The 18,884-nt window shown below is 47.6% G+C and overlaps 1 protein-coding gene across 1 annotated transcript in view; it reads left to right on the top strand.

Annotated features, from left to right (window-relative positions):
* SLIT3 (slit guidance ligand 3) overlaps positions 1 to 18,587 on the top strand; it is a 588,267-nt gene extending 569,680 nt beyond the window's left edge. The window contains exons 33-36 of the mRNA XM_070517106.1: positions 12,780 to 12,934; positions 14,128 to 14,413; positions 15,763 to 15,965; positions 18,186 to 18,587. Of these exons, the coding sequence (XP_070373207.1) occupies positions 12,780 to 12,934; positions 14,128 to 14,413; positions 15,763 to 15,965; positions 18,186 to 18,421 (880 nt within the window). The 3' untranslated portion in view covers positions 18,422 to 18,587. The remainder of the gene's footprint in view (positions 1 to 12,779; positions 12,935 to 14,127; positions 14,414 to 15,762; positions 15,966 to 18,185) is intronic.
* The last annotated feature ends 297 nt before the right edge of the window (positions 18,588 to 18,884 follow it).

Consider the following 18,884-nt stretch of genomic DNA (forward strand, 5'->3'; position numbering starts at 1 on the left):
CCCACCCACACTGATGATAGCTGCTGGAGGTTGGTTCGGCAGAGGGGTGATGTTTCAAGAGGAGTGCTGGAATGCTCTGCTGTCGCCTAAACCAGGGGATTTGATTTGCAATGAAACGAGGACCAGGAGAAATGCTGTCTCTTCCAGCCCTTGTCAGAGAATCAGATGCAGGTTAGCGGGGGGCCCTGGGGAGACCCCAGGCTCTTTCTCTTACCCATGGGAGGAGCTCAGTGAAGGATGCCCGGATCCTCAGGCCAAGCCTGGTGACAGATCTTTCATGCCCTTCAGCCTACAGTCCTAAGGGTTCAAGTCTCCAGAAATTCCATATTAAAAATGTTTTTGCCTCCGAACGCTTTCCTCTCAGCCCTGGTTTTGCCCCAAAAGTGCACTCTTCTGCTCACTCAGAAAACATCTTCCAGGCACCTCGTGTGGGCCAGGTCCTGGGCTGGGTGTAGGGGACGTGGAGTTAAAACACAGTCCAGGGAAGAAGGCAGACGTGTAAATAAGCAACTGTTACACAGACAGAATAAAATTGGTCTCACCAGAGACACCATCATGCTGTGGTGAAGAAGGAGCAGACATTTCTTCTTGGAGGACCAGGAAAGGCTCCCTGGAGGAAGAGGTAATGTTTGAGCTGAGGCGTGAGCTCTGGCTGTTGAGCATTCCCTCAGGCTGAGGAGTGAGGAGGCCCTGGGCAGGGGAGCCCCATCAGTATGCACGGCAGCCATGCTGGGAGGGCTGGGTCAGTGGAGGGTGCAGGCTGAGCCGACCAGCAGCTGACGGGGCCGGGAGGCCATCCCAGCCTGAAAATGAGATCTCCTCAGAGTCACAGCAGTGACCTCTGGCCACCCAGGAAGGCCACCTCAGCCTCACGGCTGGGCCAGGGCACCAAACCAAAGCTGATGTGATCAGGGGAAGTGGCAGCCTGCAGACTTCTGCCCACTGAGGCCCCGCTGCCCGGCCCCTGAGTGAGGACGTACAGCCAGGGCCCCCAGCAGGGACTTACCGGCCTGGAGTAGCTGGACACCGTGGTCTTCTTCGTGCAGGCACCTGATTTTGTCCATCTTCCCAGCTATGGTCATAGGTGGTGGTGAGGGCACCTCAAGGTTCTATTCCAGGCCCCAGGGCAAATACACAGAGAAGGCCACCTGAGCCCCTACCTGCCCCAGAGTGGGGACAGACTGCATTATTCCTCAATTCCGAGACTTGTAAGAGGGCAAACTCACCTGCCTGCAAGGCCAAGGGGCCAAGTAAGGAAACAGATTTAGAGAAAGTGGACTGGAATCCCGATAGGGAGTGGTGGGGACTGTGGTAGCCTGGAGGTTGCAGACCTCATCCAAAGGGACAGTGGACCTCAGCTGCAGCAGATGCTGCTGTGTGGGAATGCAGGTTCTCAAGAGAAGCTAGAAATCCAGGGTTTCTCTGTGAAATGTCTCAGTGTTTAAATGTTGGGCATTTTCAAACACCACGTGAGAGCCCTATTTGGCCTGCAGTGCATGCTCCCTGAGTCTTAATGACCACAATCCCATCCTTTGCCAAGATCTTTGTCTCATTTGATCCTCACCACAAGCCCCAGGCAAGTGTCATCACTCCTGTTTTAGGCATGAAACATCTGCTCAGGTGAAGTCCTTGGTCCAAAGGCACACAAGCCAGTAAGTGGCAGGGCTGGGATTCAAACCCAGGTCAGACTCCCACCAAAACCCACTCTCTCACGGCCTGGCTCCCAGGCACAAAGGGTGGGGCCGAGAGACAGACAGACAGACCGACCAACCGACCATGCACTGGTCCAGGAGTGGGGGGCTGCCGCTGCAGGGCGGGCTGAGGTCTGGTGCAGCTGCCTAAATAAAATCCCAGGAACACTTTGCTCCTGTGAAGCTCTGTCGCCACCTAGTGGTCACAACTCAGCATCCAGGTGAGCACGCCCAGCACCTTGAGGAATGACTGCTCATCCCCCAGTGACGTAGGGTCCTGTGGCTTCAGAGCTTGGATTTGAGTCCTACCTTCACTACTTCCACTTTAAGACTTTGGGCTGGTTACCTTAAGTGTCTGAGCTTTAGGCCTCTTATTTGTGAAATAGAGAAAAATTGTAGCTCCCACGTGGGAGTTAGTGGGTTACATGAGAGAATGCAGGCCAGGTACCTGGGCCCATTAAGTGCTAAGCACATGCCCACCATTGTGATTAAAAGCAAGAGAGAACTTGATGGGCCTCTGGCCAACACGTGTCCTCATGCCAGTCCAGGACGAGCCACCAGCCTGGCTCTGACACCTCCAGTGCTGGCCACCTCCCACTCCATGCTGTTCATCTGGCCCAGTGGGTAACAAGGAAGACTCTCAGAGCTGCCTTCTCTCTCCTGAAACCCCCAAGCATCTCTCCAGGAGACTAATGTTGGTGGCTTGGAGTTGCAGTAGGTTCATTTCTTTTAGAGTTAACAGCAAGTTGTTTTCATTGTGGGCGCCAATTTTTTCTCTTCTTATGTAGCAGCAGAGCTAATTTTCCCATTGATATTTTACTTCAAAGGCCAAGATTTAAAAAAAAAAAAAAGTAGAAATGGAGCCATCCTGATTTGCAAGATGAGAAATCAGAGCCTTCAGCACCACCCACCCCAAACCTCCAGGGTCCCAGAATTTGAAAAGCACTGGCTTTAGGCATTATTTCCAGGAGACCCTGGTTAAGATGTGCCAGGAGGAAGGCGAGCTGTTAACCCACAAGCACCTACTGGCACAAAGTTATGGGAGGTTTGGATTTGCATCAGTCCTGACTTTGAACCTCCAATTCCACCACTTCCTAGCAGTGTGACCTTGGTCAAGTTACTTAGGATCCCCCCCTATAAAATGGGCTCACATGAGCGCCCTCTGCAGAGATGGTTGTGAGCCAGTGGAAGCATACAGAAACCCGAAGGCCTGGGCAGTGGGGGGTCGAGACTAGTCAAAGGGCTCTTATAGGGTCCGCTAACCTACTCGCCCACCCAGTGCCCCTGCCGCACCCAGCTCCTGCAAGCCCAGGGTCGGGGTCAAGGAGATCATCATTTCCACCTTTTACTGAGGACTTGCTGGGTATCAGGAGCCATGCATTGCCCATGAAAACCCAGTGAGGTCAACACCGTCCCCATCCCCATCGTACAGAAGCAGAAAGTGGAGCTTACAGAAATGATTTCCCCTCGGTCCATCAGCTGGAGGACCCAGTGTGACACTAGATCTTTCTGAGCCCCGAGCATGAACTGGCGCAAGAGTGTAAAGGAGGAAAGAGCCTGCCTAGGGCTTTCCTTGTGGGCATGAGGGGAGACCCTCCACAGAGCCAGGTGGCTGGGGCACTGCAGAGCCCAGCACTTTGTCGCAGGGACAGGAGCTGGTGGCCTCACAGTCCTCTGTGCTCCTGCCAAACCACTTGCTCCAAGCCAGGTACCCTCCAGGGCAGAGCACCAGGGCCTGGGGCCAGCCAGGAGAGCGCAGGAAGGAAAAAGGGAAGGGTTTGAAGCCAGCAGCCAGGAAGGGGTTAGTGGTGTGTATTTGTTGGCTATGTCTCTGTGTGTCTATAATGGGAAAGCAGCCGCCCCAGACTCCCTGAATCTTAGTTTTGGAAAGGAACGCCAAGACCACCCGCCCAGAGCTGCAGCCTCTCTACAGCTCCCTCTCTGACAGGTGACTGCCCAGCATCTAGTTACACACCTCCATGGATGGGGAGCTCATCTGCATTCAGGACAGCATCAATTTACATAATGGTTTGGGGATATATTTGCATTTTTAAAAAATTTTTTTTATTAAGGTTATAAAAGTTAACATCCTTGTGAAATTACAGTTGTACATTATTATTAGTCATGTTGTAGGTACACCACTTCACCCCTAGTGCCCTCCCCCCACCCCCCTTTCCCCTGGCAACCACCGATCAGTTCTCTTTGTCCATATGTTAACTACCACCTATGAGTGGAGTCATACAGAGTTCGTCTTTCTCTGTCTGGCTTATTTCACTCAACATAATACTCTCAAGGTCTATCCATGTTGTTGTGAATGGGACGACTTTGTCCTTTTTTATGGCTGAGTAGTATTCCATTGTATATATATACCACAACTTCTTTATCCAATCATCAGTTGCTGGGCACTTAGGTTAGTTCCATGACTTAGCTATTGTGAACAATGCTGCAATGAAGATAGGGGTGCATGGAACTTCTGGAAATTGCTGATTTCGGGTTCTTAGGATAGATACCCAGTAGTGGGATGGCTGGGTCATAAGGTATTTCTATTCTTAACTTTTTGAGGAATCTCCATACTGTTTTCCATAGTGGCTGCACCAGTTTGCATTCCCACCAACAGTGTATGAGGGTTCCCTTTTCTCCACAGCCTCTCCAACATTTGTCACTCTTGGTTTTGGATATTTTTGCCATTCTAACAGGTGTAAGGTGATATCTTAGGGTAGTTTAGATTTGCGTTTCCCTGATGATTAGTGATGATGAGCATCTTTTCATGTATTGGCCATCCGTATATCTTCTTTGGAGAAATGTCTGTTCATGTCCCCTGCCCATTTTGTAATTGGGTTATTTGATTTTTTATTGTTGAGTCGTGTGAGTTCTTTGTATATTATGGAGATTAACCCTTTGTCGGATAAACAACTTGTGAATATTTTTTCCCAATTAGTGGCCTGGTTTTTTGTTTCAATCCTGTTTTCCCTTGCCTTGAAGAAGCTCTTTAGCCTGATGAAGTCCCATTTGTTTATTCTTTCTATTGTTTCCCTTATGTGAGGGGTTATGGCATCTGAAAAGATTCTTTTGAAGCTGATGTCAAAGAATGTACTGCCGATATTCTCTTCTAGAAGACTTATTGTTTCAGGCCTAATCTTTAGGTCTTTGATCCATTTTGAGTTTATTTTAGTAAATGGTGAAAAAGAATGGTTGATTTTCATTCTTTTACATGTGGCTGCCCAGTTTTCCCAGCACCATTTGTTGAAGAGACTTTCTTTCCTCCATTGTAGGCCCTCAGCTCCTTTGTCGAAGATTAGCTGTCCATAGATGTGTGGTTTTATTTCTGGGCTTTCAATTCTGTTCCATTGATCTGTGCATCTGTTTTTGTACCAGTACCATGCTGTTTTGATTACTGTGGCTTTGTAGTATGTTTTGAAGTCAGGGATTGTGATGCCTCTGTCTTTGTTCTTTTTTCTCAGGATTGCTTTAGCAATTCAGGGTCTTTTGTTGCCCCATATGAATTTTTGGATTCTTTGTTCAGTTTCTGTAAAGAATGACATTCGAATTCTGATTGGGATAGCGTTGAATCTGTAGATTGCTTTAGGTAGTATGGACATTTTAACTATGTTTATTCTTCCAATCCATGTGCATGGAATGTCTTTCCATCTCTTTCCATCATCATCAATTTCTTTCTTGTAGTTTTCATTGTATAGATCTTTCACTTCCTTGGTTAAATTTATCCCAAGGTATTTTATTCTTTTTGTTGTGATCATGAATGGGATTGAGTTCTTGAGATCTTTTTCTGTTAGTTCATTGTTAGCATAGCGAAATGCTACTGATTTATGTATGTTGATTTTATACCCTGCAACTTTGCTGTAGTTGTTGATTGTTTCTAATAGTTTTTCTATGGATTCTTTGGGGTTTTCTATATATAAGATCATGTCATCTGCAAACAGCGAGAGTTTTACTTCTTCGTTGCCTATTTGGATTCCTTTTATTTCTTTTTCCTGCTGAATAGCTCTGGCCAACACCCCCAGTACTATGTTGAATAAGAGTGGTGAAAGTGGGCACCCTTGTCTTGTTCCTGTTCTGAGAGGGATGGGTTTCAGTTTTTGTCCATTGAGTATGATGTTGGCTGTGGGTTTGTCATATATGGCCTTTATTATGTTGAGGTACTTTCCTTCTATACCTATTTTATTGAGGGTTTTTATCATAAATGGATGTTGGATCTTGTTGAATGCTTCCTCTGCATCTATTGAGATGATCATGTAGTTTTTGTTTCTCATATTGTTAATGTAGTGAATCACGTTGATTGACTTGTGGATGTTGAACCATTCCTGTGTCCCTGGTATAAATCCCACTTGATCATGGTGTATAATCTTTTTTTTTTTTATTAATGTTGGTGTATAATCTTTTTGATATATTGCTGTATTCGGTTTGCCAAAATTTTGTTGAGGATTTTTGCATCTATGTTCATCGGTGATATTGGCCTGTAGTTTTCCTTCTTTGTGTTGTCCTTGTCAGGTTTGGGGATCAGGGTGATGTTGGCTTCATAGAATGTATTAGGGAGTGCTCCATCTTCCTCTATTTTCTGGAACAGTTTGAGAAGGATAGGTATTAAATCTTCTTTGAATGTTTAGTAGAATTCTCCAGAGAAGCCGTCTGGTCCCGGACTCTTATTTTTGGGGAGGTTTTTGATTACTGTTTCTATTTCTTTACTTGTGATTGGTCTATTCAGATTCTCTATTTCTTCCTGATTCAGTTTGGGTAGGTTGTATGAGGCTAGGAATTTATCCATTTCTTCTAGGTTGTTCAATTTGTTGGCATATAGTTTTTCATAGTATTCTCTTATGATCCTTTGTATTTCTTCAGTATCTGTTGTGATTTCTCCTCTCTCATTTCTAATTTTATTTATTTGAGACTTCTCTCTCTTTTTTTTTTTTTTTTTAGTGAGTCTGGCTAAGGGTTTGTCGATTTTGTTAATTTTTTCGAAGAACCAACTCTTTGTTTCATTGATCCTTTCTACTGTCTTTTTTGTTTCAATATCATTTATTTCTGCTCTAATTCTTATTATTTCCCTCCTTCTACTGACTTTGGGCTTTGTTTGTTCTTCTTTTTCTAATTCCGTTAAGTGTCGTTTGAGGTTGTTTATGTAAGATTTTTCTTGCTTATTGAGGTGAGCCTGTATTGCAATGAATTTCCCTCTTAGGACTGCCTGTGCTGCATCCCAAATAATTTGGTATGGTGTGTTTTCATTTTCATTTGTCTCCAGATAATATTTGATTTCTTCTTTAATTTCTTCAATAATCCATTGTTTGTTCAGTAGCCTGTTGTTTAGTCTCCATATTTTTGGCCCTTTCCCAGCTTTATTCTTGTAGTTGATTTCTAGTTTCATAGCATTGTGATCAGAAAAGATGCTTGATATTATTTCAACCCTCTTGAACTTATTGATGCTTGCTTTGTTTCCCAAGATATGGTCTACCCTTGAGAATGTTCCATGTGTGCTTGAGAAGAATGTGTAACCTGCCGTTTTTGGATGAAGTGTCCTATATATATCTATTAGGTCCATCTGATCGAATTTTTCATTTAATTCTATAATTTCCTTGTTGATTTTCTGTCTGGATGATCTGTCCATTGGTGTTAATGGGGTGTTGAGGTCCCCTACTATTATTGTATTGCTGTTGATGTCTCCTTTTAGTTTTGTTAATAGTTTCTTTACGAATTTTGGTGCTCCTGTGTTAGGTGCATATATATTTATAACTGTTATGTCATCTTGGTGGAGCGTCCCTTTTATCATTATATACTGCCCCTCTTTGTCTTTCTTTATCTGTTTTGCTTTGAAGTCTACTTTGTCTGATATAAGTATGGCAACACCTGCTTTCTTTTGTTCATTATTGGCTTGGAGTACTGTCTTCCATCCCTTCACTCTGAGTCTGTGTTTGTCTTTGGGGCTGAGATGTGTTTCCTGGAGGCAGCTTACTGTTGGATCTTGTTCTTTGATCCATCCTGCCACTCTGTGCCTTTTGATTGGAGAGTTCAATCCATTCACGTTCAGTGTGATTATTGAAATGTGGGGGCCTACTGTTGCAATTTTATCACTTGTTTTCTGGTTCTTTTGCATTTTGTCCTCATGGAGAGCTGTTACTTTGTGTTATTGTCCTTCTGCTTATCTCCTTTGTTCTGGATTTTGTAACCCCTTTCCTTTTTTTGATTTTTCAGAATGAGTTTCTTCCTGAGCAATTCTTGAAGAGGAGGTTTTGTGGTGATGAACTCCCTTAACTTTTGTTTATCTGGGAAAGTTTTTATTTCTCCATTGTATTTGAAGGATATTTTTGCTGGGTAGAGTATTCTTGGCTGCAGGTTTTTGTCCTTCAGAGTCTTGAATATTTCATTCCAATCTCTTCTAGCCTGTAAGGTCTCTCCTGAGAAATCTGCTGATAGCCTTATGGGGTTTCCTTTGTAAGTTATTTTCTTCTGCCTGGCTGCCCTTAGTATTTTCTCTTTGTCGTTGACTTTTGCTAGTTTCACTACTATATGTCTTGGGGTTGGTCTTCTTGCGTTAATAAAGTTTGGAGATCTATTGGCTTCTGTGACGTGAAGTTCCATCTCTCTTCCCAAGTTTGGAAAGTTCTCAGCTATTATTTCTTTGAACAGGCCTTCTGCCCCCTTCTCCTTCTCTTCTCCCTCTGGTATACCTATAATCCTTATGTTGCATCTCCTAATTGAGTCAGATAATTCTCGGAGAGTTTCTTCATTTCTTTTTAGTCTTAATTCTCTTTCCTCCTCTGCCTGCAGCATTTCTATATTCCTATCCTCCAAATTGCTAATTCTGTCCTCCATATTATTGACCCTACTGTTCAGAGAGTCCAGATTTTTCTTAATCTCCTCCATTGTGTTCTTCATCTCCAGTATTTCTAATTGGTTCTTCTTTATAGTGTCAAGCTCTTTTGTGACATAGCTCCTGAACTTGAGTTGTCTATCTGAATTCTCTTTTAGGTCATTGAGTTTTTTCATAATGGCAGTTTTGAAATCATCATCATTTAGGTTATAGATTTCATTGTCTTTGGGATTGTTTTCTGGGTGCTTATCATTTACCTTCTGTTCTGGAGATTTAATATATTTTTTCATACTGCTTTATGGCGTGGATTTTTGCCTCCTTATAGAGATAGAGTTTAGTCGCTGCTTCCACTTGTTGCGTCTAGTGTGTGTTGGGGGGCAGCTGTTTAGACTGCCCCAACCAGGAACCCTGTCAGCTGTTACTGACTGGACCTGGACCCCTCCTCGTAGTCACAGTGGTCCTGTGGGGTCCCTCGTCGGTTGTGGGGGCAATCGCAAGGAGGCCTCAGGCTGCTGGTGCCTACTGCTGCAGCCCACCTAGACACGCTCCCTCCTTGTGGTCTGCAGCAGTGTTGTGGGCTTTCCCAGCAGCCAGGAGCAGGATCACCTATAATCTCCAATTTGTCCCTAACAGAGCCCACCAGATCACACTTGTCCACTATAGGTCCCAGCAGAGCTATGGGTATCTTCTGCAGTCTGTCATTAGCTCACCTAGCTGTGCTACTTTTGCCCCAGGGCCTTCCCACCTTGCGATTGCCAGTTGGGACCTCTCCACTAGTGCTGTGCAGAGGCTTTCGCTGAGGCTGCTGTAAGAACCTGGAGATCCCCCCCGGGCTACGTAGCCATTTCACCAGAGCTCCAGTCTGCCCCACTCTACTCTCATGGGATCTCTGGGAGCCCCTTGACTCGTCTGGGACACAGCCAGAATCCGTGGGCCTGGCGGTGGCTTGTAAGCTGCTGCCTTGTGGGGAATTCCACTCTAGGGAGCTTCCTGGTGTTCCAAATGCTGGGCAGGACCTCCCTGCCAATGGCAAGCAGAGGCCCTCCCTGCTGGGGGGGGTGCGGGACCCTGGAGCAACCCCATGGGCCGCAGAGCCAGGTGTTGGAGCTCCAACCATGTCCCCAAGCACGTCTACGGGAAGTCCGAGCACCCCCTGCACCGAGCTGTGTGCCAGAGACCGTGAGCTCAGTGGCAGCTTGTGGTCTGGTGCCGTGCCGGGCCCGCCAGGAGCTTCTCTTTGTTCTGGCTTCTGGGTGGGGCCTCCCTGCTAATGGCGAGTGGAGGCCTTCCCTGCCGGTGGGTGCGGGACCCTGGGGATTTCCCCCTGGGCTTAGGTGTGATCACAGGGGGCTTGGGTAGGGGTGTTGTCACCTGTTTCCACCGTCGCTCCGCTGGTGAGTGCACACTCCTGCCCTTGGTGTGTGGCGATGCTATGAGGGAGTCCGCTGGAAGAGAGCCTCCTGCAGGAACTAGGCTGTCCGGGGGTCGGGGGTCGGAGAGTTTTCACCTATTTCCACCTCCTCCCGGGGGGAAGTCCGTCCGCCTTCCGATGTGTAGTAGCACGAGACTTTTAGGCATCTTGAGATGCTATCTGGATATCCTTTGTTAATCGGTGAATGTCCAATTAGTTGTAGATTCAACGAGGGAGAGACAAAGAAGACCTCTCACTCTGCCATCTTGGTCCCGCCCTCTGATATATTTGCATATTTTTGCATGTGTGTTTAGAAAACTGTATGAGGGCTCAAGGTCAGAAGCCCATGCTCTCTGCACACCAGCCCTCATTCCCCAACCCACCATTACCAACTAGTCTCTGGCCTCACAGGCCTCTGCTGGAGGCTACTGAAATAGAAACAGCTCTACCTTCATGTGGCTTCTTGGCTCCCCATCACAAAACCAGATGCCCCAATGGACTCTTGTAGCCAGAACTCTGCCCCCACCCCACTACCCTGTTTCTTGACTAGAACTTATAGTGATAAGTTGGTCATTTGCTTTAGAGGAAAGGCTAAAGAAATGTGAGCTTTGAGAATGAAGGTACCCTGTCTGTCCTATTTGTCACTGATCCCCAGCTCCTAGGACAATGTGGTTCATAGCAGACACTCAGTCAGTGGGTGGGTGGATGGATGGGATAGATGATGAATGAATGATTGGATAGGTGGGTGGGAGATGGGTGGATAGATGGGAGAATGGATGGAGGGAGGGACAGAGGGAGGGGGGATGGATTATTGGATGGATAGATGATGGATGGATGGATGATCAATAAGTGGGTGGGTGGTTCATGGATGGATGGGTAGATGGGTGGATGTGAGAGTTCTTGATGGATTTGGGAGGGTCCTGGGCTCCTGCATGTCCCCCACCCCCACCCCGCCATCACTTTCTCCCAGAGGTCGGCACTAGAGCAGAGGTCACTAGGTTTACAGACGATGGTGGGTTCTTCTTGTTAATATTATAAATAGCACTAATAATATTTGCTCACATTTTCCCAGGAATTTACAGTCTTCAAAGTGCTTCCATGTACCTCCTCTGATTTGATCATCATAATTCTGTCAGGTTAGTCTTCCCCTTTTACAAATGAGGAAACTGAGACCAGAGAGGTTCTGTTTCTGTGACTGGCCGTGATCCCACTCAGAGTAAGGGGCTAGAATGGACTCTGCTTTCTCCACTATGCCCCAACTTAGCCTTTCTTCTCCAAAGCATCTCTCTCACCTCTTGGGGTGCTGAAATCTCTAACTATGAGGCAGTCACTGAAACTCCTGCCTGCCTGGGTGTCAACAGTGCCACCTCCATGCCAGGATCCTCTTGTTGGAGCCAGTTCACCTAGGGATTCACCAGGGAGAGGGAGCCTCCATATTTACCACCCACACCTGAATGGATAAGACAGAGCTCAGCCTGATCCTCAGAGGGCCATTTTCTTCAGGGAAGGAGGTGCTATGTTTCCAAACTCCTCTGTCGCCTCCTATCCCTGCTCCCTCCCAGCCCCTGCCAAGGATAGAGTAGTGGAAAGAGCAGAACTGTGGAGTCAAAAGTTGTGCCTATGAATTCTGACTCTGGCACTAACTAGCTGGGTGACTTCAGACAAATCGCTTAACCTCTCTGGGCCTCAGTCTCTTTATCTGTGAAATGGGGTATCTGACGCCACCTCACAGAATTATCATGAGGTTCAAATAATAGCAGCGTCTCTGCTTCGTCATAAGCCCTCAGTGAGAGTGGCTGCTGTGCCACGGAGGCAGCACAGGAAGGGGAATGTATGCGGGCTGCAAAGCTGGATGGACCTCGGTTCAAATCCCTGCTCCGTCACTTATTAGCTGTGGGGCTTTAGGTGTTAACCACCTTGGGCTTCCATTTCCTCATTTCCGGAGTGTTGTAAGGCGTTATTTCGCCAGATGTGGCGTGCGCTGGCAGTGTGTGGGGTACATTTTGGTGAGACAGAGACAAGCTACTGACATTTTAACTATGAGATCATTTTTTTCATATATACTAGAAAAAATATATAAATCACACCAAAATATTTTTTTCATGGGCAATATTCCTTAGAACAATGCTAGCCTTATATCCTCACTGATATTTAAGGGGGAAATGGAGCAATTGAAGAAAAATATGGTAAGTAAATAATGGTCCCAGTGGTATGCGGTAGAGCGAAAATTGAGAAGGTGGTCTGAGGATGGAGTTTGCTTAACTCTGTGAAATGCTAGAAAAGAATGCGAATCACGATAGCCCAATGCAATACCTGGCCCTAGAATGGATCTTATACTGGAAGGGGAAAAAATGCTGTGAAAGACATTATTAAGTCCACTGAAAAGTCAGGATGCAGGTTGATTAGACACGAGTATGGTCTCAATGTTGAATTTTACCAAAGTTGAGAACCGTGCTGTGATTATGTAAGAGAGGATCCAACCCTAGGAAACACACACTGAGCTATCAACAGATAAAGGGCCACGATGTATGCAACTTTCCTTTAAATGAGTCAGAAAAACTGCGGGTGTATGTGTGTGTGTGTGTCTGTATAGATATGTGTCTGTGTATGTGTGCTTGTGTGTCTCTGTCTATGGAGACAAAATAAATAATAAAGCACACGGAGCTAATAGGAGAATTTATAGGTGTAACAGGTGTTCTCTGTACTGTTTCTATTTTTGAAAATTATATAAGTTTGAATTTATTTCCAAATGAAAGTAAAACAAAATGCAAGTAATGCCAGTCAAGTTCCCACCCCAGCGCCCGGCCGTGGCGAGCGCTCAGCAAATCCTCTTGCCCTCCCCTTCTCTTCTGCCCAGCGTGGAGACTGTGAATGACGGACGGTTCCACAGCGTGGAGCTGGTGATGCTAAACCAGACCCTGAACCTGGTGGTGGACAAAGGCACCCCCAAGAGCCTGGGCAAGCTCCAGAAGCAGCCGGCAGTGGGCATCAACAGCCCCCTCTACCTGGGAGGTAAAGCCCTCCCCCCCTATACCTCCACCCCCACTTGCCTTCTGTGCTCAGGCACCTGCACCCAGGGCCCCTGGCTGGGGTTCTCCTGCTCTTGTCTTGTCACCCACTCCCAAAGCTAATCAGAGAGGGCTTCCTGGAGGAGTGACAACCAAGTTGATCTCTAAAGGGTGAATACTTAACCAGGTCATGGAGAGGAGGAAAGGAGAGAGGACAGGGCTCCTTCTGGGAACTACAAGTTATTCAGCGGGGATGGTGGGGGCAGGTAAAGACGGAATGAGGAAGGGAAAGACAGAGGCAGGGTCCAAGCCCTATGATCTGTGGGCTTCAGGTGACATTCCCTCTGTTCTGCCACGTCCTCGGACTCCTTGAGGCTCAGGTGATGCATGTAGAAGAACAGGTTTGAGATTAAGGTCATACAGAGGCCAGAAGAGAAGTAGCCACCAGTCTGGCAGAGCCTGGACCTAAAACACGGCCCTGGGCTGGTAGTTCTCTAATGGTTCTGTGCAAAAAAAGAAAAAATCACAGAGATTCCCAAGACTTCTCCTCAAGGAGTCCACCTCAGAAGGGCTGGAAGGGGCCCCGGAGTCTGCATTGTTAACAGCAGTCCAGGAAGAGGACATCCAGGGAAAGCCCTTGGCCCAGAGCGATCCCAAAAGTTTCTCTCCCAGTGAAGATCCCCAAAGCTCCACTGATGGAGGCTGCTCCCCAAACCCCTCCTTCTCTCCCACACTCTCACTCTCCGGCCCTGTGTTGTCCTGCGGGGCCTGTCAGTGGCTGTGGAGGCCTGGTGGGGCCAGCGGAGGAATGTGGTACACCACCCAGCCCCTGCCTACAGGGCGTGTCCTCCTCCAGCCAGCCAGTGTGGCCATGTGGCAATGGGTGACCATATCTTCTCATTTTTTCTAGAGCAGCCAAAAATATGGACTTTTATGGGAAATTTTGTACATTTAAATATTGGCAAGGAATTCAGGTTTTTTAAAGTCACAATGCAGGACAAAGGATGCATGAGCTTGTGTGGATGAGGTCCCAGGTTTTGGTGCATTCCCTCGATTTGAACAGCAGAGGCCCAGGGCTGTGAGCACTTCACCACGAACATGTAAAGCCACTCTTCTTTGCTCCCAGGAGGTCTGGGCTGGCAAGCAGGGTGGGCAGGAGAGGGTCTTCAGGCCGCTGTCCTGGCGCCCCTCCCACAGGCATCCCCACCTCCACGGGCCTCTCAGCCTTGCGCCAGGGCACAGACCGGCCGCTGGGCGGCTTCCATGGCTGCATCCACGAGGTGCGCATCAACAACGAGCTGCAGGACTTCAAGGCCCTCCCACCGCAGTCCCTGGGGGTCTCGCCTGGCTGCAAGTCCTGCACGGTGTGCAAGCACGGCCTGTGCCGCTCGGTGGAGAAGGACAGCGTGGTGTGCGAGTGCCACCCGGGCTGGACCGGCCCACTCTGCGACCAGGAGGCCTGGGACCCCTGCCTCGGCCACAGGTCAGTGTCCCGAGAGTCCGGGCTCCCCCTCAGGCCCCCAGCATAGCCACAGTCTCATCCCCACCCCTGCCCCACCTGAGAAGCAGGCAGTGATGGAAGCCAGAGGGATTGTGGTCAGACTGTAGATAGGACTGTATAAGAGCGACTGCCTCAAAGAGCTCACACATCCAGACAGCAGGTCCTGCTCAGAGGCTCAGTGTGCAAGGGCCTTGCTGAAAACACCTGTGTCTGTCAAGGGGTCTTTAGAATCTGTCCAGAACCACAGCATGCCCCTACACGGCCTGCGCAAGTCAGAAAAAGGGCACCCCTTGGGGTATACACATCCCTGTGGGCATTCCGCTTGGCAAGTGGAACAAGGGTGAACTTCAGCCCTGACACAGTTACCCCTCCACAGGTGTGCGTGCAAAGCACCGGGTGTGTAATCATGCACAGCCACATCACATGTCATGGCCCAATCATTCATTATTCATTTGAAAAATATTTATTGAGGGCCTACTTTGTGCCAGGCCATGTGCTAAGTATCAGAGACCCAACATTCTCAGTGTGAAGAAATTTGAATCAGCCAAAAATAGCCCCAGTGCCAAGACTGGGAGTTTGGTTGACTGACCAGGTTGGGAAATGACATTTTGGATCAGGGATGAGAGACGGCTCTAAAGGGTTTGAGTTTCCTGTGGAGCTCTTGAGAGTGTGTGTGTGGGTGTGACTCTGTAGTGAATATGTCTACAGCAAATACTGGCTCTGAATGTCATCCCAGTAAAGACAGTGCTGCATATGGTTATGAAGACAGGCTTCGGCATCAGTTCCTCCCTCCATGAGAGCTGGAGAGGTGAGACTACTGCCTCAGAGCAGCAGAGGAGAGGCGATGGTAGAAATTGAGTGATGCTCCGTGTAACACACTTACCCCAATGCCTGGCACATAGCAAGGGGCAGCTGGTGGTGGTGGTGGTAATAATAGTGTTATTATCAATTAAGATGGTAGGGCAATTAAAATGTTTAGAGAATGCTTAGATTCTTCTAAGCAGTGACTTGCCACTCAGATATGTGAGTTTTGATGTCTGTGTGAAAGAGAGCGAGCAAGCCAGCCTTGTCGTGGTCACAGCTGGCAGTGGACGCTGGGTGATGCTCATGAGCTTCCAGCTGTTTGGACACTGGGGCAGAGTATTTAAGAAAAGATTGATGCTCAGCCACTGGGCTGGCGGAGGGCAGAGCCAGGAATGGAGAACGCCTAGGGTTCCACGGCTCTGGGTCCCCTGGTCTGAGCCTGGTCCCTGACTGGGGTGGACCGAGGAAGCCCCCGGCAGCACTGTCTCTGCCCTGGTCCCCCTTCTCATCCTTTCCTCTGCCAACAGCTGCAACCACGGAAAATGTGTGGCAACCAGGACCTCCTATGTGTGCAAGTGTGCAGAGGGCTATGGAGGGGCCTTGTGTGACCACAAGAATGACTCTGCCTGCTCAGTCTTCAAGTGTCACCACGGGCAGTGCCATGTCTCAGATCAAGGGGAGCCCTACTGCCTGTGCCAGCCGGGCTTTAGTGGGGAGCACTGCGAACAAGGTGGGTCCACTGTGTGCATGGGAGGGGGGACCTGGGAAGGATGTGGCGGTCAGAGTCGGACTCCAGATGCACACTGCCTAAGTTCAGTTCTGGCTCTGCCACTTAGAGGCTGCAAGACCTTGGTTAAGTCACTTTCTAAGCCTCAATTGCCTCATCTTGAAAATGAGGGCAGTACTGTACCTTCTTGTACATCTATTGCTGTGTAACAAATTAGCCCCAAAACATAGCAGTTCAAAAGCCTCCCTTGTCTCTTCCTCTCCCTCCTCCGCTCCTTTCCCTCTCCCCTCCTCTCCTTTTCCAGCTGTCAGCCCTTGAGATGCTAGGCCTTCAAAACTAATCCATACCCTAGCCACAATGTGGCCCCCCTGACCAGCACCATTGACTCAACCTGGGAACTTACTAGAAATGCAGACTCTCAGGCCCCACCCCGGACCTTTTGAGTCAGCACCTGCATCTTAACAAGAGCCCCAGGGATTCTTAGGCATGTTCACATTTCACATGTTGTCTGCAGTCTCCATCCAGTCCTCCTGGGTCAACAAAAGCCAGTTCTTTGCTCTGATCCAGTCTCATAAATATCGAATTACTTATCTCAGCTCGTGGCCCCTTTAGTGTGTTAATTTTGAGGTTAGCTCAAAAAAGGAAAATTAAATTATGTTAAATGGTTCTATCTCCCTTGGAGGTTTTTCTCCATGGAAACTGAGAAGTCTCCCTCCCTGCCACCAGATTCCTCGGCAGGCCACCGCGTCACTGGAGGACTCTTTCACATTTTATACCTAATTGAAATACTGTTCTTAACTGAAACTGATCGTTTTTTAAAAATGTTATTAATGTATTTTTAAATAATTTCAGGTTTAACAGAAAAATTGCCGGTCAGTATAAACAGCTCTCAGATTCCCTTCAACCAGACTGCCCAATTAGCATGTTGCCACATTTGTACTCTCCGGCCCCACATTACACACACATGCACACACTCACACACCCATTATTGTTAGTCTCTTTCTGATTCTTTTAACAATCTCATAATTTTAACAAATTATATCAAGGTTAACAAAATTCACACTGCATCACATTAATCACCTGAAGCCTTACGATGCATAAAGCCCTTTCTCATTCTGCGAAGTGGGAGGAAGGACAGGGAAATGTGTCACCATTTTCCAGACAAGGAAACTGAGGCTGAGGGACGGCAAGTGACTTGTTCAAGCATGTGTGGCTGAGGATCCTGGCTCTGAGGCCGTCACTGTCTTCCTCAGTGCCTTGCTCGATGCTCTCCCGATGCAGTGAAGACAGGAGAGGGGTGGAGATGAAGAGCTGGGGCTGGGTCCAGAGGATTCAAGCTCCCTTCCTCCTCCCTCCTGTTAATTCTGGGACTTCTGGAAAAGCTCATCCCCACAGACTCTTTGGTTCATTAACTCCTGTTCTTCATTCGGATCTCAAGTTCAGCCTCACTTCCCAGAGACACACCCCCGGGCTGGGTCAGGCTCCTTTGCTATGTGCTCTTGTATTAACATGTTCCTTTCCTTCACAGCATCCATCTCAGTTTATCATTACAAATATATCATTTGAATGATTATATAATTAGTGTCTAGACCCTACACCAGTGGAGACAGGCTGCTGAGAGTGGTGGGGACTAGGGCAAACTGGAGATCTCCTGCCCTATCTAAAGCACTCAGCTTCAGCCCATCATCACAATGCAGGGATGCAGGCTCAGCTTTGCCAAACCTCCTGGTTTTCAAAGAAGCCAGAAATCCCAATTTTTAGGTGATATCTGCTGGGGTTTTTTTTTAATGTTGACATTTAATTTGGTTTTTAAGATGTGTGACACAATCAATCAAAATTTGTCAGGATTTAGCCCACATTCTACCAGTTTGCCACATCTAGTTTGGTCTTTAAGTTCCATGAAGGGAGGGACCAAGCTTACTTTTGCCATCATTATATCCTCGGGGCTTTAAATCTAGTTTTAAATCTAGTGTTAAATCTAGTATAGAGCATGGCACAGAAAAGCCGCTTAGTTTTTGTGGAATAGGTGGATGGGGGGAGGGGGGGTGGACGGTTGGAAAGGTGGATGGATGCGTGGATGAGTGGGTAGATGGGTGGGTAAATGAAGTACCTATGATCTTCAGACCACGAGTGTTTCAGAACAGCCTACCCAGGAACCGCCCTTGGTCTTACCAACCATCTCCACTACCAGTGCCCTGACCTTACCTCTTCTGCCCTCTGCAGAGAATGCATGCCTGGGCGAGGTGGTCCGAGAGGTCATCCGCCGCCAGAAAGGTTACGCGTCATGTGCCACGCCCTCCAAGGTGCCCATAATGGAATGTCGCGGGGGGTGTGGGCCCCAGTGCTGCCAGCCCACCCGCAGCAAGCGTCGGAAATACGTCTTCCAGTGCACAGACGGCTCCTCCTTCGTAGAAGAGGTGGAGAGACACTTAGAATGCGGCTGCCGCCCGTGTTCCTAAGCCCCTCTGCCCCCGACCCCTCTCAGACTCCAGCTTAGTGGGGCTGGGAGCAGCCACGTGGGACGCCCCCCCTCGAGATTCAGAGTGAAGAAGTGGAAGCTGGAGAGGAAGCAAAAGAAGAAGAGAATATTAAGTATATTGTAAAATAAACAAAAAATAGAACTTATTTTTATTATGGAAAGTGACTATTTTCATCTTTTATTATATAAATATATCACACCGTCTGAGTATATGTACCATATAGTGAGTTATTTTTACCAAGTTTTTTGTTTCGTGTTGTGTTTTTGTTGTGTTTTTATAAACAGCTGTTAAAAATTTTAAGGAAAAAAAAAGACTAATAAAAATGTTTTAAAACAAAAGGATAAGAATAAAGAAGTGATAGCCTGTCCGAGGAGGAATGAGGAAGTTTCTATGTTTGTGAAACACTATCATGTCAGCAGAAACCAAGACCTGCTTACTGAGC

This window comes from Equus asinus, chromosome 9, assembly GCF_041296235.1.
Source record: "Equus asinus isolate D_3611 breed Donkey chromosome 9, EquAss-T2T_v2, whole genome shotgun sequence".
Lineage (NCBI taxonomy): Eukaryota > Metazoa > Chordata > Mammalia > Perissodactyla > Equidae > Equus > Equus asinus.